This window comes from Manduca sexta, chromosome 7 (assembly GCF_014839805.1).
Source record: "Manduca sexta isolate Smith_Timp_Sample1 chromosome 7, JHU_Msex_v1.0, whole genome shotgun sequence".
NCBI classification, from domain to species: Eukaryota; Metazoa; Arthropoda; class Insecta; order Lepidoptera; family Sphingidae; genus Manduca; species Manduca sexta.
Window position 1 is genome coordinate 8,467,434 of NC_051121.1, and position 23,960 is coordinate 8,491,393.

A 23,960-nucleotide genomic window follows, 5' to 3' on the forward strand; every position below is an offset into this window, starting at 1 on the left:
TAACTTAAATGCTCACTTATAATATCTTAACATAATATATTTCGCGTTGTTTAAAATAAAGTTTTGATTAAGCGCTTTTAAATACAATCTGAATAAATGTAAAGATTTTTTTGTATACTTAATGATTTTTTCTTAACAATTGCATTTAAAGCGACATATGTTCAGACTAGATTTAATAACTACCATTTTTTCGGAGTTTTTCGGAAATTAATATTCCGAACATTTGAAAATAACCGATATAAAGTTTTCCTTTATAAAAGTAAACCATAAATAATTCCCAGTTAAGTCAATTTTTAGTTCACACACCATTTTAATTCGGTTGCGACATGGCCCCGTTTTATCGTTACATTTTTATCTTAAATAAAGTTTTAATTGCAGTTTAAATGATTACATTATCACATTCATATAAACTAAAAGCATATTAACATTTTTATCTCTACAGATAAAACGACTGGTGGGCAAAAACGACATTCCTAAGAAAGTCGATTTCTTCAAGAGGTTTGTTTGGGACATTACAGAACCATCCAACACTCCAGTTAGCTGCATAGTTATTGCGTTGATGTAAATATGGAATATTAATGTTACAACACAACTCAAATAATCTTTTGTTTTCGAAACAGAAAACACGAACTTGTCAAATTTCACTCAAACTGCGATATGTGAAAGAATATCATGATATGACGCAAATGAATTACAATATACACCTGAATTGTTATTGCATGGACGGATACTCTTAATCCAGCATATATTACGCAGATAAGGGCCACCACAACAGTACTGTGTAGTGACGTCGCTATGACGTCACAGTATAGGACACCATTAACTTATGAGATCAACCAATCAAATTTTAAGTACAATGTTTTGATTTTCGTTTAAAGAATGCATTGCAGGAATGGGTAGCATTGGCTATTAGAGTTCGTTAAGGTGGTAGCTCAAGGTCCATTTTCATACATTTTGTTTCGGCTTTAATCTGGGTAACTAAACAAGTATTGGCAAGTAAAGAATTTAAATTCACGTCAACTGCGAGAACTAATCACTAACTAGACGTGAATTTAAATTCTTTACTTGCCAATACTTGTTTAGTTACCCAGATTAAAGCCGAAACAAAATGTATGAAAATGGACCTTGAGCTACCACCTTAATAATATGTTTTGTTTAAAGGAAGACAAATCAAACTGTTTATAGGCAAGATATTAAAAGTTTGGAAACCCGTGCGACCCACTCGTGCGCAGCAGTACATAATCCTGCGTGTTGTCAAACATAATGTGAACACTGTTTCGTTGACTAGGCGGAGTTGCGGTGTATAACCTACGTCCTTAACCGTACAAATATCACTTGTCACCCGACGTCACTCACTGGAAGTTTTTTTTTTGAGTATTTTACTATATATTTATGAACACAATTGTCTCATTCACTGCACACGTAGTCTATTTGGCACAGCTGCGGTAGGTCGCGTTCACTCTTGCGGCGCGACTGTACTGCTGGTCGCGTTGTCCTGCCGCGACGAATCCGCCCGGGGAGATCCCGAGGGACTTGTGTCGCATGACCTGGAAATGAAAAATTATATCAGCATCATGTTTTGTGTGCGTGTTCATGTGTGTGCCTGTGTGCCTTTAGGTTTATATAATATTTAGTTAAATTATATATTGTAATTATTAGTAATAAATTTTTAATCTATACTAATATAAAGCTGAAAAGTTTGCTTATTTTAACGCGCTAATCTCAGTAATTACTAAACGATTTTGATTTTTTTACACTAAAAGGAATTCCTGAGAGCATAAGCCATTTTTTATCCCAGGATAACTACGTAATCGCAGCCGCAAGCAAAAGTTAGTATTAAGTATATGTTACCTAATCTCAATAACAAAGAAATATAAAAAGTTTTATCGTTTGTCGTCGACAAATAATTTGATGCGATTATTAAATCGCTTATCAGTTGTAGATATTGATAGCATATTACGTAATAACGTTAATCCGAGCAAAGTCATTGCCATTCATGATTTAGATGCAATTAAAAACAAATAACCGATTATTCACAGGTATTTTTTTCTAATAAATATTATAGTTCTTTGCCACGCTGTTCAATGTCAAAGTCGTAGCCATACAGTGACCGCATTGAGATTAGGAAAATCAGGATTATATCGACCGTTTGTGTTTAAATATTTTATGAATAGGTTATTGTAATTGAAAATAGCACAAGTGAAATCAAAACAATATCATTGATTGGCTGTAGGATATTTAGCTGGATAGCGACCAGTCCATACATATACATGGTGTATAATCCGCCATAATGGTCCACGTAAGTGTCCTGCGTTCCGGGATCAGCTAGTTTATATCGTGTGCGTGTGAGTGTATGTGTGCGTGATCGTGCGTGCGCGTGCGTGTGCGTGTGCGTGCGTAAGTGTGCGCGTGTGAGTGTGATTGTGTGGGTGCGTGAGTGTAGGTGCGTGCGTGCGTGCGCGTGCGTACCGTGCGTGCAGCGAGGGCACGAGCTCGTCGGGCGAGGAGGCGCGGCTGCTGCGCTCGCTGCCCGCCTCCGAGAACGAGTTGTCGCTCGTCAGCTGCAACACAACCGCACAACAGGTAATTAACTATATAATGGTCCACTCGAATAAGTCTATAAGGCATTTCTTAAACACACTACTGATCCTCATGTTTAGCTTTATTCAAGCATTCGCCTGGCAAATGGCGACAGTAAAGCTAATAAACAACACAACGTTAGAATTGCTTGGATCACCAAATTGAAAACAGAATTAATATGGATTTTTTCTAGTTTTTATTCAATCATTTATTGAAATAAGTAATAATGATTTCATCTTTATTACAATTTTATGTCAATTTAGAAATATAGAAACAGATTTTATATATTTGCATACCAGTGTGAGTGGATGTCTGTTCCTGGCGGGACTGAGCGCGCGACTCCGCGCCTCCTCAACTTCCAGCTGAAGGATGCTTTCCTGGCTGCCGGTGAACTGAACACAAAAATTAACTTATTATAACTTTGAAAATATTGTCAATATTCACATATTATTTTGAAACGGAGACGAGAAAGTGACCCGTCTGCGCCTGATGGTAAGTATGAAGGGTTTTAGATGGTACCAAATCCGTTCAGCTAATTCTGCAATTACTTCTAACAAACATACAAACATTTTCACAACTCTCGCATATACATATAACAGTAAGAAGTAAGGTCACCTAAATATTATAGCCATATCTTATATACATATAATCCTGAGTCCAAAGAATGAATTCGGCTTGAGACACATCATATTATGTTTTAAAGAAAACTCACCACAAATCCATAGTATTTGAGTATGTCCATCTTGCACATGGGACACGTCCGGTGCTCCAGCAGCCACGGATCTATGCAGTTCTTGTGGAAGTCGTGTCTGGAAACAGACATTTACAATGAGAAACGTTGGCATAAACACATGCCGGTTTGTTTAGCGTTAACAAATATATTATTATAAGTCATGTTCCCAAATACATTTTACTCTAATTAAAACGTCGATGCAGGACCACTAACTGCATGGCCCATTTTCTTAATAATTTTATTTGCTACTGATATATACTAATAAACACTATTACAGACATAGGCATTTTGTTTACTTTGTGTGACCAAATACCAACGTAAGGGAACGTTTAGGTTGGCAGAAGTGTTATAAACGCGCGACTAAACGCACACTAGTGCAATTACTTCGCATATTGTTCAGAACGCGATATTTTTTTCATTATACCTGCAAGGATAATCCCCACTGCACCCTATGGTAAGCAAGGTAAGTCCAATAGAACAGCGACTGACGAGAGATGAATACCCCTCGGCAGTCGACACAATAATGCCGGCCTGTTGCAACTAAATATACACAGGCTGATCCTGGAACACGACACTCTTAAGCCATTATGGCGGGTTTTAACACCTTGTGTACGGCGAGCGCTATGCGGGCGGATATAATACATCCTACCACCAGAAAAATGCTAAATTGCAATTGTAGTAGTACTATTTTCGTATAACTGCGTGTACTCACCTACAAGGAAGAGATCTGAGCGTCTCCGACACTTTGTACGGCTCTATGCATATAGCGCAACACTCGCCGTCGCCTTGCACCTCCTGCAGAATATTACTTATTAATATAGTTAACACCTCATTAATTTATTTATTAAAGGACCTCCAACGAAAGATACACGGCATATAATAAAAACAATGTCGTAGCATTTTTACAATTAACAATGTGACATGCCTCTTTAATTATAGGAGATCACAGCATCCAAATTTATATATTGGTACAGCGGTAAAAATAATATTTGTTAGATATATAAGTAAAAACTTAAAACAGTATATTTAATATCATTAATATATTTAAGCCTTAATCCTAGTGAATTTTACCTATCACTAATGCACTATCTATTTGGAAAGTAAATTTATATAGCATATCAATAATTATATTATTTATTACTTTATTTATTGACATTTATGTAAGAAATTGTTTGTTTGAAAACAATCGATATGAAATATCATTAAACGTGACATATCATCATCAATTGGTTTATTTATATCACTTATTTACAACCTCCAGAAGTTTCAAGACTTACAATTACTATTAAACATGATGATAGTAAATTTTGAATCATTCTTTCAACCACAATTCCTCTTTTATCTCATCGACCATTCTTCTTTTGATTTCGTTCAAGCTTACGAACCAACCCATGTTGCGAATCCTCTCGACCAATATCTCTCTTTGGAACCAAGCCATGTTCCACGAATGTTACGTCACGTTTACAATGGAATATGACAAAGCCTACTCATTATCATGTGTACTCACCCTATCTTCAGTCTTTAAGCTCTTGACGGGTATTTTAGATAATGCCTTCTTGGCGGCGCAACACAGTCGCTTCTGCAAATGTAAACAGGAAAAATATAACGAACACGAATAAATTTTCACAACTCTATGTACGGCTTCATAAAGCAAGTCCTTTATTCCGGAGGGGTATGCGGGATTCGAAACCAGGACCTCAGAGCGGTAGCGTACCGCGTACACAATACAACTACGCCACCGAGACAGTAAAGTACTTATTAAAAAAAATCTGATGCATTCAGTATATTACATTGTTAACTTTGGAATTATGTCTGTGGTATCTAGTTTATGGATAAAACACCAGAAAAGCGGCATTATTGGACGAATCCCTTACACGAGACAATTAGCAATAGCGAGGCCTTGCAAGTTTTAAAAATATTTTTTGAATACTGATAATCATATGTTCGAAGGATTTACAATTATTTTTATTATGGGACTCTCTTCACATACCTATTAGGCGTAACGGGCAGTGTACGCCTTATCGAAAAGATACTATGCTTGAAAACTGTTTTAAGATTTTATATATTAGGGCAATGTACGCCATATTGAAAAGATACTATGCTTGAAAACTGTTTTAAGATTTTATATATTAGGGCAATGTACGCCATATTGAAAAGATACTATGCTTGAAAGCTGTTTTAAGATTTTATATATTAGGGCAATGTACGCCATATTGAAAAGATACTATGCTTGAAAGCTGTTTTAAGATTTTATATATTAGGGCAATGTACGCCATATTGAAAAGATACTATGCTTGAAAACTGTTTTAAGATTTTAGCGCCTCGCGTATCACTACATAGCATAAAACAAAGTCGCTTTCTCTGTCCCTATGTGTGTATCTTTAAAACTACGCAACGGATTTTGATGCGGGTTTTAATAGATAGAGTGATTCAAGAGGAAGGTTTATATGTATAATAATAACGTCCATTAAATAGCATTGCACCCGTGCGAAGTCGGGGCGGGTCGCTAGTACATATATAAAGCATAGCATATATGCTTTATATAAAACATAACGTGCGTCATCATCGCGTCATCATAATTGCATGTTTCAGTAAAATTTTGTCACATAATGCGCGTTTCCAACCTAATATTTGTACGAACTCTAAGTCAAAATTACATCAATTTTTCATATATTATGTGAATTTAAATTCTATGTAACATAAAATAATTGTGAAGTACATGAATGTCAACCATCATTAATTTTAATATTACACAAAGTCCGATGATGCGTGTTCGTGAGTTCTTTTTGATATTTCGTGCAAAACACGTGCGTACGTGCAATAATAACAAAAAGTATGTCGTTAAAATATTTACCACAAATACGTTAATTTAAATGGAGAATTACTTTGTTAAATATTTGTTGTTTGCTATTTAATATAGATATATTTATGGTGTTCTTCCGTGTTGAGTTGTGTTCGGAATTATTATTGATTGTAACTAATACGTGTTTTAGCCAATCCTTAAATGATTTTATTCAAACTTAACATAGAAATATCAATGTTTTTTTTAATACTAATTAAAGAGACGGCCAGCCTTTGGTCTTATTGCAAATACCACATCCAACACAAGCGGTATCAAGCATCCAAAACTAAAGCTAAATGGCGAACCATCAATGAGGAACGGTCCATATGACCCGATTCCTACCTTCCCTTTTAGGTTTATTCACGTTTGTCTTAATTTTCATTTTCTGTATAATTGGCCGCGATATTAACGTTAACTAAGGCAATTTTTTGTTGCCTCGGGTTACGTTTTGAAAAATGTCACCCTTCGCAACTGCCAACCATAAACAACTATAATTATCAAAGGAATTTGAACTTAAGTACCCAGACCTAAAGTATTTATGATAAGGTATTACAGTGTTATTTATTGAGTACTAACCGAGAGTCTGTCCTTAGCGTGTATGTATCGAAAGCGCTGGATGTAGTAGAAGACGAGCCACGCCAACGAGATCACCATCAACACGATGAACGAGATCGACACGAACAGCACTGACGTCCTGGAACATAATACCTTCAACTTAGAGCTGCTTTTTCATTGACTAGTTATTTATAAAAATACAACAAAAATTATAAATTATGGTGACTCAGGCCTTTTATTCCTGAAGAGGTAGACAGGGGCGCAACTGGTGCAACTTTCCGCCATATGTATTCTGTCCCTTGTGATAGGGGGCGAACCTATCGCCATATCAGGTTCAATTCCAGACTCCTGACTTATAGTAAATGGAAAAACCTAATATCACTGCCCGACCCGAGGATCGAACCCAAGACGTCAACGCTGCAGTCTGCAGAGGCATTAAAAATAACAGATCAACTAATAATATAGTTTAATACTTTCACATTATATTCGGTCATCTTATACTGTACATGATCTTTCATGTGATTTTAAATGATTTTGGAGGGATAGAGTTTAGTAGAATCGTGGTCTGTTAAGTAATTCTGGCAACGCATCGACAATTCCTTTCGTATGTGGATGTTTATGGACGGCGGTATACTTACAGTGGAGACTCAATTATTCGGACTTGTTATACGGATTTACGATTGTTCGGATTGCCAACCGTAAGAAAATAATTTTGTAGTCTAAAGACGGCGCAAGTCTCTCGTCCCGCACGTAGTCCGTCACATAAATAACTGAATATATTCGAAACTGTTCGTCTATAGACTTTTGTGTTTTCAACATATTTCCCCTTCACAAAAATAAAATATGTTAAAATAGACTTTACTTCACTAAAAAAAAGAACAAAATGTATCAATAATTAAATTTGAGGTTTTGATTTTGTTCAGCTATTTATGTACTACAATTCTTGGTAGGATTTATAAAATAGCATAGGCAGGTGTACCTATTAATCAGGTGGCCCCTCCTGCTCGTTTACTATTAGGGTATTTAATTCCAAGCATGATTGCCTTGGTGAAGTTGTAATATGTACACGTTGCGAGTGAGTGTGATACCTCCGTGCCTCGGAAAGCACGTAAAGGTGGTCCTACGATCCTGATTTCTCTGCGGTTGTAGCAGATTGCCGTCTCAACGGACACATTGAAGGAACAGAGAGTGCACCTGGGAATTGCGCACACACTTGTGCACTATAATATCTCCTGCGGAACTAGCTGATCCCCGTTAATATCGGCCGTTAGAAGAAATTCATTCATTGCAATTCCAATTAGTTTTGGTATTTAATGTAAAACTTACTTATTAATATTATTGTTGACGTGCGCGAATGTCCGTCCCTTAATGATCCCGATCATGACGCGCGTGCCGTTGTCGATCAGCCGCGTTATCTCCTCTCCCTTCCATTTGTAAGTGAATATTGCACTGATGTTACCTGCAAACAAAAATGATACTTATACCGACAATTTTAAACTTAAATTTCTGGTTGATAATATCGATTCAGGTGAAATATATTTATGGTTATATTTGGAACTATTACGTATATTTTAAATTTTAACCGCTCGAGCGGAGTACGGAACCATTTATATGTAAATTGAAACGTGATTTAGGCGTAGAACGGCCTGTTTCATATTTAGTTATATGTTTTTAGTTAGATTAAGATCCTCACAAACAGTGAAATATAGGATAACATAATTTTTTTTTTAATCTATACTAAAATTAATAAAGAGGAAAGTTTGTGTGTTTGTTTGTAGGGGCTAATCCTGAATTACTAAACTGATTTTGACTTTTTTTTCCACTGATAGGAAGCTATATTACTCCTAAGTTCTGTAGCTACTCGTTACTCCGGGAAAACTTTTTCACATATGCGAAGCCGCGGGCAAGTCATAATATATAAAATGATATCGACCGTGATGATATAAATTTGTCTGTGTAAAAAAATATTGGCTAGTCTAATCAATTAATAAAATTCCTCTTAATCTTGTAGTGGCACGTTTAGTGACCCACGATTGAGCGAGAACATCGTGAGTGCAACCTGCAGTATGGGTTAGTCAATACCTGCCTGCATGCCTGCATTGCATTATACCAAGTTTATCAACCGTATTATTGCATTATTGTTATAATAATTTACAATTGTTATTCGTGTTTTGTTTACATATTCGCTTGTGGTCGCTTTAATGTTAAGAATTTGTGTGTGCAATGAATTAATTATTTTTGTTTGCAGTCCATAACTAAGAAAATTATCATGAAAGAACTCCTAAGGAAGAAGGTTTATCATTTCGTCGTATTATTTTTTCAGTTTCTTGGGCAATTATTTTTACCCCATGGTCTAAATTAAATGATTGTCTTTGAGTTCGATTTCGCATAATTTCGTAATTGTTCTATTTTAATTTCATTGGCGTAAGAACTTGAACTTCAAAGATGCAAAGGCGAACTCCTCAAAATGAATAGGATTCTGATCGATTATTTTTGTGTTGAGTTCAATCTTACTTCAAGATACTATTATGGCAATTATGACGTTGTTTGACGTTGAACTTCAAAGATACATAAGGGAATTCCTCAAAATGGAAAAGGATTTCGATGATTTCCTCTAAATTGTCCGAAAGAGACGCATCATTTAGGTACTAGATAACATGCATCAATGCAGTCCGCAAAGCGTTCTGTTGAAATTATACACGGATACCAAACAAACGAACTGTTTTAAATGCGAATAAAAAACAACAGAAAGCTTTAGAGTTCAATTCTAAACAGCCATTACCAATGAGTAAAGACTATAAACTATATTCACACGACAAAGGCAACAAAAACATTATGCTACAAACATTATGTTTATCATTCTTCCAACACGTTCAAATGATATTTAGATTCTACATAATTTCTTCATAAAGGGAAGCAGGCAGGAACCCTTCGCCACTAACAGATGTTTTGAAACTTTCACTCTTGTACTCATTAAGCAACCGTTATCACGTACGTGCGGTCATCACGGGCCATGATATCTCACGCATCAGATACACAAGTGATAGCACACGGCTGTTTGGCAACACTCAGAATGTTAATTACGAAATTACTTTGTTCGACGTAATTACTGCGAAACTTGACTTATAAAATCAATTTGAACTTCGTGACTCAAACTGTTCAGTATTTATTTATTTATTTATTTGAACTAATTAATTTTGATTACAGGCTGTCACTGTATATCCAAATGAAATTATTTATTATGTCTTAGGAATAATTACTAGCTTCATAGCTATAGAATATAATAATAATTGTGCCTTAAACAACAGTTCAGCATTCTAGCTTAATAATTATACAATAGGATTATTTTTTAATTATTTCTTGCTATAACGGTGAAGGAAAACATCGTGAGGAAACCTGCATACCTGAGAAATTCTCTATAGGAATTTTCGAGGGTCAGTGAAGTCTACCAATCCGCACTAGGTCAGCGTGGAGGACTAAGACCTAATCTCTCTCAGTAGTAGAGGAGACCCGTGCCCAACAGTGGGACAGTATAGAATACAAGGCTGATGTTATATATATAATTATAGAATAATATTTGGCGACTTAATAATAGGTTTCCGTAAGCATCTCAAGATCTACATATTATACAAATTAAGATGTGACCAGTATATTTTCATCATGGTTTAAAACAATTATAATTATGGTATATACAAGTGAATCAATATCAAGTATGCTCAACAATTATAATTTCATACACGTTTGTTGTTAGAAATCTCTGCTCAATTGTCGCTTTTTTGTGTTAATATTAGTACAGAAAATATGGAGATACATGCATATGGACAGCTTGAAGTAATCGCTTGCTCGTCACTAAAAGAAGTTCTTCCTATAATGAGACGCCGCTACAAAATGATCCAAAAGGGTTGAATCAAGTTCATTTAAGAACGTTCTGGACGATCCATATTGCTGGACGTGATTTTCCAAAAAAATTACTAAGAAAATAATATAAATAGCAGAATATAATAATTGCTTTTTAAAGCTTAGACATGTATACTTTTGAGTTGGTTATAGATGTAAATTTCAACTCAAGAAAAAATATTACTAGTTTTTTAATACGGAATAACAAGAATAAAGATTAGATATTTATATAAAATTTTAGTATACCACATACAAGTTCTAGCGCATAGAATGTTCTAGCTAGATAATATTGAACCAACAATAATAGTTGTAGCATACCGTGTAGTATTATTGAAACTGACAGGTTTTTTAATTATGATCTAAGCTAGTTTTTATATTGTATAACATACTATTATGTAACAGTATTTCGTGCATTTGATCAATAAAATGTTTTATGTTCCGTCTAAAATAATAGTAACAGTAATTATTTGAATATTTAAACCAGAAATAAATGTCCCAGGCAAACAAGTTTTTTTATTATAAATCTTTTAATTTATGATACACACACATCACGCATTTATTCCCGAAGGGGTATGCAGAGGCGCAACCAGGGCACCCACATTTCGCCGAGTGTGTTCCACCCCATGATGCGATAGGGGGCGAGCCTATCGCCATATTGGGCACAAATACCTGAATCCAGGCTAATACTGTGCAGAAAAATCCAAATGTGACTGCCAACCCAGATTTCGAACCCAGGACCTTAGAGCGCTGCCGTACCTCGCACGAGCAACACCTAGTAATTAAATAAAAGGCTAATAATTTTCTTGAAACCCACAATAACACTGGAAGATGCAGCACAAGATTAATCTATTTTAACCTGACATAAATAGACTTAAGTAACTTCGAAGGTAAATTATATTAGGAACGAGTTGTCGCACGTGACGCCTAAGCCGAGCATGCACTAATGTGATCACATATGTTAGGTTTCACTGTCAAGGCTCGGACCAGCAACGCACACCGCGTGCCTTTATCACTACAAAATGACTTAACTTCAATAAGAACGGTCTAAATAAAACCTGTATGGAACGAACAATTACATTTAACAATTATCAGGCACATTATTGAAATTTTTTATTACTTTTATCAAACTCTGTGAATAAATTAAAACGTTATTCTTAATTAAGTTTGACAGGAGATAGACTGCTACTGCATAATATATTGATTCGAAGCTGGTTTTAATTTCAGGTATAAGGCACGTGTAACAACCCCAAAATAATTCTATGTTAATTTCCTACTTCTTAAAGATCATACACTGACTATAATTTACATTTTATAAATAAAAATATGTGCAAATATTTTTTGCCGGCAGTCGTTATGAGACGTTTTTTTATGTAAAGTATAGCGAACACACTTTCAAGCCTCGGACGGCTTTACCTTGACATATTGTGGAGATAATTAACACGTTTCTCGATAATTTTCATGACAAAATTTTATTGTACCCTCAGTTTTACGGTTATTGTATGATAGAAGAGGGTTAAACTATTGACTTATATTTATGATATATCTTAATCTATTTATATAAAAATGAATCCCTATTTCCCTTGGTCACGGCATCACGCGTGAACGGCTGGACCGATTTCACTATTTTTTTTTTTTTTTTTGTTGTGTTTGTTATTGTCAGGAGAAGGATCTTATGAAATAAAAAATTAAGGATTGTTGAGCGGAACGTTAGAAAATTTAGGAAAATTAATTTCAGGGATTGGCAGAATGCGCGCTGCAAATTCATAGTTGAGACAGGACAACGTCTGTCGGGTCAGCTAGTGCTAAATAATATACACAATATGACATAAACTAAAAATAAATCGAACACGTTAAAACTTAATAACAAATTCGTACACGTTACGTTTAATTGAAACTTTTGTTTATATAAGTAAACCCTTTGCAAAATGCACGTTGGCGCAGTTGGGAATGGTACGGCCGAGACGAATAATCGAAGGTTCGAAGCTAAACACCTCTATCTTTTGGAAGTTGCGCGTGCATTGTTTATCAATTATCGATTTAACGGTGAAAAAAAAACATCGTGAGGAACTTACATACCTAAGAATTCTCCATAATAATGTTAAGGGTACATGCAGTCTACTTACCCGCACTAGGCCAGCGTGGTGGACTAAGGCCTAAACCCTCTCAGTAGAAGAGACCAGTGCCCAGCAGGAGGACAGTATATAATACAGGTCTGATATTATATTAATATTATAAAGAAAAAAATGTTTCAAGAACACCAATAAATAATTATATAGGCGATTTAACGTCTTGCATTTTATAGCAACTTGATTCCAACACCAGACAATTTTAATACAAAAAAAAATATCTTTTGTGACGTTGAAATTATTTTTAGCTTATCATACGTGTCGATTATGTTACGTAGGTGAATAATCTTATAATGGATTAAATACGCTTCGAGAATGGTCTGTACCTACATACGTTTTGATAATTTTGTTTTATTTCAAACCACTACGGTTCTTTACTGGTGGTAGGTCTCTCATATGTGAGACTCCGCCTGGGTATCTCCGCAATGTCTATTTCTGCCGCCAAGCAGCAATGTACTCACTGTCGTGTTCCGGTTTAAACGACATTGTAGCTACTGGATATAAGGAGACTTAACATCTCACGTCTCAGGATGGCGAGCGCAGTGGATTGCCAAACAATACTTTGTAATTCAGAGTGTTGGATGGTGTTTCTACTGTTTATGGGTGGTCGTATCGCTTACCATCAGGCGAACGGCAAGCTCGTCTTGTCATTTAATATAATAAAAAAAAGAGTAATAACTGGTTGAGATGCAAAACAGTTTACCTGTTATAATCATATCTTTTTACTGCTACGATACAAACGTACAACATAATCATAAAATAATATCTGCCCTGTTTTATATACTGTCCCACTGCCGAGCACGGGCCTCCTCTACTACTGAGAGGGATTAGGCCTTAGTCCACCACGCTGGCCTAGTGCGGATTGTTAGACTTCACACACCCTCGAAATTCCTATAGAAAACTCCTCAGGCATGCAGGTTTCCTCACGACGTTTCCTCCTTCACCTCCTTTAAAACAAGTGATAATTCACGAAGAATACACACATAATTTTTAGAAAACTCAATGGCGTGTGCCATTGGGTTTTGAACCTGCGGACAATCATCTCGGCAGTCCGTTCCACAACCAACTAGGCTATCACCGCTTGGTTTGCAAACATCCAACACACTTGCTCATTATTATTATTCGAACGTAATAATATATTCAATTATTTTGTTAATCTAAGTAACTTTTCCTGTCTTCATTTAAAAATAATTGTTACTGCTACCTTTTCTAAAGAAATTTTGTAGCAACCTTCAAAAGTAGTGCAATTAAACTTTTTGACTTTATATTGCGTACTAATCTTAAAATAACCGTAACTTCATTCTTGTTCACAAATAAATAAACGCATGACATCACATTACATATATACGTATTTTTATTCGAATATATATAGCGGCTTACGTAAACATGTCTTGTATGTGTGCTATATTAACAAAAGTTTTCTCTCGCTTTTCTTCAAAAGGGGTAGATTATTTTTGCTATAAAATGTCTCAAAACCCTACAAAAACTCTTTTCAGTAAAAAGGTGGATTATGAAGGATAATACTTACATGTCTGCTACATTATCAATTAGTTTTGTCATCATTACATTATAAATCAATACGGAATGAGTATCTTACAAGGAACTTATCTATTTTTATTATTTATTAAAGTCATTTTTAATTATATACGTCATAATTATATCATAAGCATATGATATTCCATATTTAAATATGAACCGTATGTGACATTGCAATTTACGTAATGTATGCAGTAAAATGTCCAAAAATGAATGCATAGAAAATACACATTAACGAAATAAACTAGTTTAATTCGAGCCGAGATTAACACTCCCAAATTCCAGTGAAATCAAGATTAAATATTAAACCTACAAGGCACATCCAATTAGCGGTAATGTGTTGTAAAGCCTTTCTCACAAATATTAAAATAATATATTTGATAATAATCTCTGCTACGAAGTCATTTTAGTGAACGATGTATATAAACAAGGAAGATAATAATCTGAGAGGTACATGACCATATGCATCGACAAGCCGAGAACAGGCAAAGATATACAATATTACTAGCTTTTGTTGCTATTAAAGTCTGTTGCCTCGGAAAAAATACTTATAGCATTCTGGAATAATATAGTTTCCATTTATATATTATTCAGAGTCTCTTGTCTGTTCTTCTCTGGCGAGAACTGCTTTCCAAACTGTTGGTAGAGTTAATATTGACGGAATCTAAATAATGTATAACAGTTTAGAAAAGCCTATGATAGCATATTTCCATCACATTCAAGCCTAAAACATCAGGTAACCATAAGCACAACAAATTGCGTAGTAGGCCATTTAATTTACATATAAATATAAAAAAATAATTTATAAACATAATTTTTCTGACCCAGACTGAACCGGATCGTGGGTTCATGACCTCCCAAATCCCAACCCATCAATCTAGCACACGATGAACTTGCGATCTAGAACAATATTTGGTTCCATTTATTCGTAGTAACTAGATTTTTTGTAAGAATAATATTCACTTTACCTTCCATTAATAATGTTAATTATCAACAAAATCTAGTTTTAATAGATATAGTGAAGTTTTTTTGTAATGAATCAATTATAATAAAAAAATACATATAGTGTAAGGAGGTTGAAACAGCCGTATATATAATATTGTCTATGGTCTGATAGACTTCTTCCACTTCCCGACAAGTTTCCTGTATGGTAAGATCGATTGTGTAACGCAACCTGGGCCCTTATTCTGTATGATAGTGTAAACGCGTAACGCGGCCGTGTCATGTTATCTTCGAGAAATGTGCGTGGAATGGTATTCTGTAAGCCAAATTTCTATAGTCCTAAACATGATGCGTTGTGTTACGTGCTTGTTACACACTGTCAAAATAACGTGCGGGATAGAGAATAAGGCCCCTGACATCTGGGTCTGTACAAAGTAATAAAACAATCTGGAGGAGACACAGGCAGGGATATCAACTATTTCACCCATTTTTTGTCGCGAGATCCAAGGCGCAGTCTGCCATAAAAGCTGCTGAACTTATTTAAAACTTCAAACTTTAAGTTAAATTGTTTTTTTTTTACATAAAGGTGATCTTAGGAAACACCTATAATTTTATTTTTGTGTAGAAAAAAAAAATGTAGAACAAGAATACAGGCGATTTGAAATTTTGAATTTGTTCAGCTGCTGATGTGAGTGACTGTATATATTGTAGTCTCATAGTGCTCTGTAATTCGCTATTAATAATTTTTAAACGGGAATACAACCATATTAACACTGTTGCTCGGCAACGCAAATAGACAATGCCGTGGTCCCCACTCAGACGAACTCACACGCGAGTGATCCCCCACGCAAAAGTAAATTATATGTCATCCATCATATTTTAGTATATTGAACCGATCTCTGATCTAAATTCCGTGATAAACCGTATCTATGTTAATCCAAGATAGAGTTGGAGGGCTTCGTCCATATTAGTTCAGCAATATGCGTTACATGCGTGTCAGCCTTGATAAAGTTATTATGGATTGGTATTTATTGACAGGAAAAAATGTTTTATTATGTAATTTATTATATCTAAGAGCGGCGATAGCCTAGTTGGGTGTGAAACGGACTGCCGAGACGAATGTCCGCAGGTTCAAAACCCAAGGGCACACACCTCTGACTTTTCTAAGTTTATGTGTGTATTCTCCGTGAATTATTTCAGTAGGAAAACATCGTGAGGAAACCTGCATACCTGAAAGTTCTCAAAAAGAATTTCGAGGGTGTGTGAAGTCTACCAATCCGCAGTAGGCCAGCGTGGTGGACTAAGGCCTAATCTCAGTAGTAGAGGAGGCCCGTGCCCAGCAGTGGTACAGTATATAATACAAGGCTGATATTATTCTATTATTATTATTATAATATTTCGTACCTACATTTTAGTATTAGTTTTTAGTAATTGCACTAAATAACGATTTATTCGTCGTGTTTTTAAAATATTTTAAGCGGTTGTAAAGTGAAACATATGGAAAATATTCCTACTGGGAGTGTTAAACGCATTGGCATGCATCAGCCGTTAAGGCTTGCATGTGAAGGCGTGTTGACCGGGCGGCCTTCGCCAGCCCAGCGTACATGGAGATCGCATGTATGGGATACTGAGAAACCTTCGTGTTTTTCCATAGTGATAACGTATCTTTTATTATTACATGTAAACTAGTATCAGAGATTGGTAGGGATTTGTTGGTTTATACTCGTATTGTGAATGTATTTAGTCAATAAGGAAAGTGGATTGTTGACGGACAGATGTTTTGTGATTCATTTAGCCATTTCTACCTATTTCTTGGGATAGATTCAGTTGTTATCAATAAACAATAGATGACGATGTTCGGTAAACTTAATTATAGTTGAACATATTTGACTGAATTTATAAAGCAACTTCTTAATATTACTCATTTTCACTACTAGAAATCTCTCTTTCCCTAAATCGTATTAGATTTGGTAACCAGCCTGAGGAAAGACATGGCCGAAACCGCGAGCAAAACCTAGCATCAAAAGTTAGTATGGCACACGCTGACGTCAGATGAAGCGAACCCGTAGACTTGTATTAGTATGCGCCGCTGTTTGGCGCAAAGCCAACATTGTCGAAGGTAATGAGACCGCATCGCAAGTACTGTTGGTTAATCTAAACTTAGCGACTTCGCAGAACCACCTCATACTTTCGTAACAAAAGTATTTTTTGACGATATCCTTGGATAATACAAGTCTTTATACCCGGATAGGCAGGCAGATGTGCAATTAAGGCACCTAATTATCGCCATGTGTGTTCCGTCTCGTGATATGATGAGGAGCGAGTATATCGTCATATGGGGCACAAATTCCAGATTACGGACTAAATTGAATACAAAAACTAGACTTTCCCGTCCTCACACCCACCACTACAACTCCTGTAAGCCAGGATCAGCAGTGGCACGCATTTTATGACACCGAGCGGTGAAGCTCGGCAAGTCTCAAGGAAAAACTGATATGTCATTATCCCGCAACGAAATTAATCAAATAGAAAGATATGGAAGAGTTGGAAATATGAATTATCCACTTCTCTCCATAGCAAAGCAAAATAAGTTGAATACAGATAACCAATATCACTGCCCGATCCAGGATTCGGAGCCGGGACTTCAGTGCTCCTATCGCGCGCGCAATAAAACTACGCCAACGAGGCAGAATACACTGATAGTAAGGTATAGTAAAGAGGGTTGAGGAACGAAAGACGTGGCCTCCCTCGATGGTCGCTAGAATTATGTTGATCATTACAGGTCAAATATCCTAAACGGAGATGAACGCAGGAGATCAATGAAAGTAGATAATAGATATGTGAAGATCGAGGTAAATAACAATACACAGTTTCTGACTACCCTTATTGGAAACAAGCGTATTATGTATGTGTTAACGTACCCCGTACCATGAATTATCGGGACAAGACAGATGGGCCTTTTAGGCTGGATGTTGGTCACCAACCGCGTACAAAACACCTTTAATATTAAACATTGGAAAACGAGGAAATGCCCTAGTTATATTATTTGTTATTAATCTTGTTTGTTTTGATAGTTATCTTTATGTTAATGAATTCGTGTGATATCAATGACATTTTATATCATAGGCCGTGTTTAAGATAACGTTTTGTGTTTGGACGGGTAATGTGAAGTCACTAACATGCTTATAATATACTGGTTTATGAATGAAAAATCGAGGTGGTGGGTTAAATAATGGTAAGTGGTTTCCGCGATTGAGGAAATCTGTGTGCGTTTCTAATAAGACAAGAAGAGGTATTAGCCATGTTTTATAATAAAGGCGGGCTAAACACTATACAGTTGTGATTTCTTATGTTTATGCGAATGTTAGACATTGGGATAAAACTATTTTACGGAATAAAACGCCGCCCCGTGACAATGAAGGTTGCAATGTCTTCGAAAGGTCGTGGGAAAATAATAATATAGTTTTATTTAAATGACTAAAAGGCCATTATTTTTATAAAGGTTCGGCGAAGTTGATCCTTTACCTGATAGTATGTGGTTGGTATGTGCTGCTGCATGCTGTCATCATTCACTATTACTAGACAGTGATTTAAGCTGTGCCACTCAAACAAGATATTTAGTATCATAATGAATTATTGTACTTCACACACATAACTGACAGAAACAACTATTGAAAGACCTTTTAAATAGAAACAGTTTTGAAGGAACACGTGCATAATTATATTTGAAATAAAACTATTTAACGGATTTTATCGCGGTTTTTTATATTATTATTTTCTCCCAACGTTTCGAAGAGTGCAGCCTTCATGGTCACGGGGGGGACTGTGGTGTTGTTCATCCGTAAAGTCATAGTTTATTTCAATGTCTAACATTCGCGTAAACATAAGAAATCATAATTATATTTTATTAAAACTTTTAATAACTAACCCACGAAGGTACTGAGTTAACCTTCGACCCTTCAACCCGCCTCAGCAATTCCCTTTGATATCGCGTTTCCTCTCACAAAACCTCATTCAAGAGCATTGCAAGGGCAATACATTAATATTCTATTCATATCTCGTATTCAATGATGTTGGTACGGCAAATATGTGGTATAAGCTTCAGTTTAAACTAGTCAAGATTATTTTAAAGGTATCGTTTAGAGGTGGAATTCTATTTTATACATAAAAATAGAGTTTTACTTATAAAAACTTCGCAAAGCTATGCTTATTAATTAAAACACAAATTTACTTGATCAGCTGTAAGTCAAAACCTTTTTGCCTCTTAATAAGGTTTAAACTAGGATACCGGTGATGTTTTTGACAGCTATTTAAGCAGTTCTTAACCACCTCTCGCTAAAACAAGTTTATAAGTAACACTGATAATTACAATAATCAAAATGTTTACACGAAAGAAACATGACAAATTGCAAACAAAGTGCGATGGAAACTGGATTAAAAAATAATCATAACCAATTTTGACACGGTTCCATTTTTGAAAATCTATAATTTAAGGCGATACCTCAAGGTCCATTTTCATACATTTTGTTTCACCTTTAATCTGGGTAACTAAACAAGTATTGGCAAGTAAAGAATTTAAATTCACGTCTAGTTAGTGATTAGTTCTCGCAGTTGAAAGAAAAACGTAAAAATAATTAATAATCATGGATATTTCGGCCTTTAATAATAATTTAATATAATAATATAATAATTTAATATGACGAAATTTTAAAGGCAGAAATATCAACAAAATGTATGAAAATGGACCTTGAGGTATCGCCTTAACAAAAATGTATAATATCAAAAGTCTACGACATTCGATAGGTTCGCGTAATAGTCTCAAAGAATATATAGATGCGAGACAAGACAACAAAGGTCTATTTATAAAACTGTGGGTGATATGACCTTACCGCTAGATCATATATCCTGTACATTTATTTATTTATTAACATAATAATTAAGGCAGACAATCTAGAACGTAACAATTGAAAATCTTTTGAATTGTGTTCTGTTTTATGCCTTTTACAAACAAATAAAAAAGAATAATAACGTTTAATACAAATATATGATATATTATGGTATTTATCGATAACGATACATAGATAGAATTTAAATAGAAGAAATACTTCTATTTAATTTCTACAATTATTGTATCACAAAAATAGCAAAAGATATTACGACTGTCACAATTATTATAAATAATGAAATCGCAAAACTATTATGTGCGTCGCAGCATATTATTATGGACAAGTTATTGCACCGAGTTCTTGAAATTAAGACATTAAATGCCAATCAACATTAATTTTTATAAAGTTGTAATTTGAGAACAATTTCATGTCTCGTGTGTTCGTTAATTTACTTTTTTGGGATGTTAATTAATATCATTGTTGACATTGACTGCAAGATAAGGTTTTCCAGAACTGTAATTACAAAATAAATGAGTTAATCTAATAATATTTCGTTCTTATTATCTTATCTATTCAAAGAGAACTTAATTAATTGCTTGAACTAATGAACTCCTTTATTAGTTTTACGTATCTTTGTCCTATCTTGACCTTAAGACACCTTCTCTGCAGCAAATCAAATCATTTTGCACGCCAAAAGCACCACCAAATTCGATTTACTTACTTCTATAGTGCCGTGCCAAGCGCAAAAGCAGTATGTCAGGGAAACCTTATTTCGAGATAATCGAAGTTTTGTAAATATAGTTTTATAGTTTTGTATGTAAAACTGAGATTGAGAAACTCTTTAAGGTTTTTTTAACAAGTTCTAAACAAGATACCGTTATTTAGATAAGTTCATTGGATCGGTATTTCTTTAACCTATCTGACGACATAAAAATCAAGATGATGATTTTTTTTAAAATACCGCTTTTGAGCTTAGCACGACAGTATAAACCTCTCTAAATATATAATTCGTCCAATCTTTATTCATAACACCATGTATAAACAGGGTGTTACAAAACATTATAAATAACATCAAAGCCACCCTGAGCGTGTAAATATGCGAGACTGCTCTCAATATATAGAAAGGGTATCGAACTATTGATTGAGGCACCCTTGTTCACAATTAACTCCGGTCGTTGCCTTCCTGTGACCTATGCTTGTAGAAACACGTTTCTGGTAGAGATTATAGTATACTTACATCATTTCCCCTTTAAGGGTAGGTAGAGATGTACCAAAGTTACTTTTCGTCAATTTAAATTATAGTACGATTTTTAAAGTGTTATTTTTCGAAGTGTGTAACGAACATGTTTCATTAGTTTACTTGTTTTTTGTGTCTGTGATTCATGTAAGTAGGTAAGATTAAAGCTTTCTACGAACACTTCAATGTTAAAGGATTGGAAGAGGTACTTGAAATGAAGTGTTAAAAGTATTTGATACTATAAATAAGTAAAAAGGGACATAAAAATACGCTAACACAAAAAAGATACGTAAATGCGTAAAAGATACTATACGAAAATTTCATCTCTTATTCGGCTTACATTCCCATGGCAATTAAAGAAATGGTATAGTGGCAATTACTAAGATAATAATAATACATATAATATCTGGTAGTTTACGATTTATGGGATATATATAATTCCCATAAACTTGAACAACAATATAGCAACACCACGGTACATTTTAAAATAACCTAAAATGCTCAAAGAAAAATAAAAATATTTTTGAAAATACAAATCTTATAACCAATACAATTCTTAGGACCGTATTAATAGTTGCTACAGTAACGCTCTTAAGTGAGATATCAATCGAAACGTCAAGTTACAGTCAGCAGCTTAATATCGTCGCCATTTAAAAAACAGATATTGACAAAATGGGCGCCGCTAAGATTTAAGGAGGTGCGTTTGCAGCTACGCTATATAACTCTGATTGGTAGTTGGTAGTTATAACTGCGCGGGCGTAAGTCGTTCACTTCATAACTACAGACTAATTAGTACAATATTAATAACGATAACAGAGTACAGACAATAATTGGTAACGTTACATCGTAATATCATTAAGTTTTATTTTTTTATTCTAATCACGTGGGTTTTTGAAAATGCTTTACTTATCATAAAAACTCTTTTGTGGTCAATAGTTCCCATTGTTGCAGATTTATTCAGTTACTTATATTTTTTGTAATTTACTTCTGGGCAGGAGGTGCACTTGTACCTACTAGCACCCATGATTGACAAAATCTCAAATGTTATCTTAAGTCGTAGCTTATGACGGAATTTGACAGCTGAGTTTTGTTTAATGAATAATTCAATACCTTGAATGTCTACTTGAGATCTCACTCAAAGGTGAGATCCGTTTATTAATACGCTCCTAGCTCTAATTACATATATATTATTATATTATACCTATAGTTTACCACATGCCACTCATCAGTAGCAAACTAACTAAAAATACCAGCTGATTACTAATCTTACATTGATTACGGTAATCGATAACATCAATCATTACTAATGTATGTAAAAAATCCAATACACGTGCTAAGAAGGAATTTTACCATATGCTTTAATATTCATTAGCTTGTTACTAATTTATATTGATATTTTATCCTATCATATTTTTTACTTATTGCATTAGTGATTATGATTATATGAATATATTAATAATAATATAATTCGAGATTTACGATGAGTTGTTAACTGAAGAGACGGAAGATGTATTTTATATCCGCCTCTTGACTTATGAGCTACTAGGTATTGCTCGCGGCTTCGCCCGCGTAAAAAGCCTTTCCCACTTCAAAAGTCCCTAAAAAACTATCCTACGCCAGCGCCATCTATACATATAAGAAATCTGATTAAATAATTCCATTAATTCTCAAGGGAAAAAAATCCCGGGATCAAAGAAGCCTGGCCTTCCTTACAATATTAGTAAGACAACATAAGGAAGAAAGTGACATTACTTAACATTTCTTAATAATAATATAAAGTTTTATTAAGTTTTGATTCTAACTGCTAACTATACGATAGTTATTTCGAGCGATTTAATTTTTAGGGGCGGTCTATGTTCAGTAATGGATATCACGTTTTTGATGAGGATACTTTAATAATACATATTCTTGACGGATATATTTTCCTACGGGTCCGCTTTAAACCAACAAACACACGTCACGTCTTTATTTCTGAAAAAGGTGCACCAGGGCACCTCGTTTTACCTAAGCGTATTCTGTCCCAATATGTGATAAAGGATGAACCTATCGCCAAACCGAGCATCAATACCTGACTTCGGGCTGATAGCATTGGATGGGGATCACCAATGCAGGGAGTTCATTCCAAAGTCACAAATTCTAAACTCCATGGAGATACTGAGCATAAAACTCAATATCACTGTCCAACCCAGGATTCGAACCCGAAACATCAGAGCGATAGTCGTACCGTGTAATACAATTACGGCGTCTAAACAGTCTTTTGGGGTGGACCATTTTAACAGAGTATAAAACAAACATACAATAGTATTCTCATATCTCATCATAGTATTCTCGGCATCACACCTTACACAATATTATATTATAGTGATGCGTGGGCGACGGCGTTTGTTTCAAGTGCCGTCAGATGTGATTGTTTTGTGTTTATACCCACAGATCATGGTTAAATATCGGTGTAGGTGGTTCTCCAATATCTTGTTAGTTGTTTACGTATTTATATGTGAAGAAAAATCTTTGTACCCCTTTTTAAACACGTTGCGCGCACGGAGTTTGAGATTTGGCATCGTTTAAGTTAATTAAAGAAAAAATAAATTTACATAACTTTTACAGATATCATTAATTTGACCGTCAA

The 23,960-nt window shown here is 34.9% G+C and overlaps 1 protein-coding gene across 1 annotated transcript in view; it reads right to left on the bottom strand.

The window, feature by feature from the left end:
• Positions 1-1,149: 1,149 nt before the first annotated feature.
• LOC115439775 (protein goliath) overlaps positions 1,150-23,960 on the bottom strand; it is a 95,422-nt gene continuing 72,611 nt past the window's right edge. Inside the window, exons 5-12 of the mRNA XM_030163800.2 lie at positions 8,037-8,169; positions 6,732-6,849; positions 4,821-4,892; positions 4,026-4,108; positions 3,293-3,389; positions 2,877-2,972; positions 2,470-2,561; positions 1,150-1,547 (exon numbers count right to left, since the gene is read on the bottom strand). Of these exons, the coding sequence (XP_030019660.1) occupies positions 1,457-1,547; positions 2,470-2,561; positions 2,877-2,972; positions 3,293-3,389; positions 4,026-4,108; positions 4,821-4,892; positions 6,732-6,849; positions 8,037-8,169 (782 nt within the window). The 3' untranslated portion in view covers positions 1,150-1,456. The remainder of the gene's footprint in view (positions 1,548-2,469; positions 2,562-2,876; positions 2,973-3,292; positions 3,390-4,025; positions 4,109-4,820; positions 4,893-6,731; positions 6,850-8,036; positions 8,170-23,960) is intronic.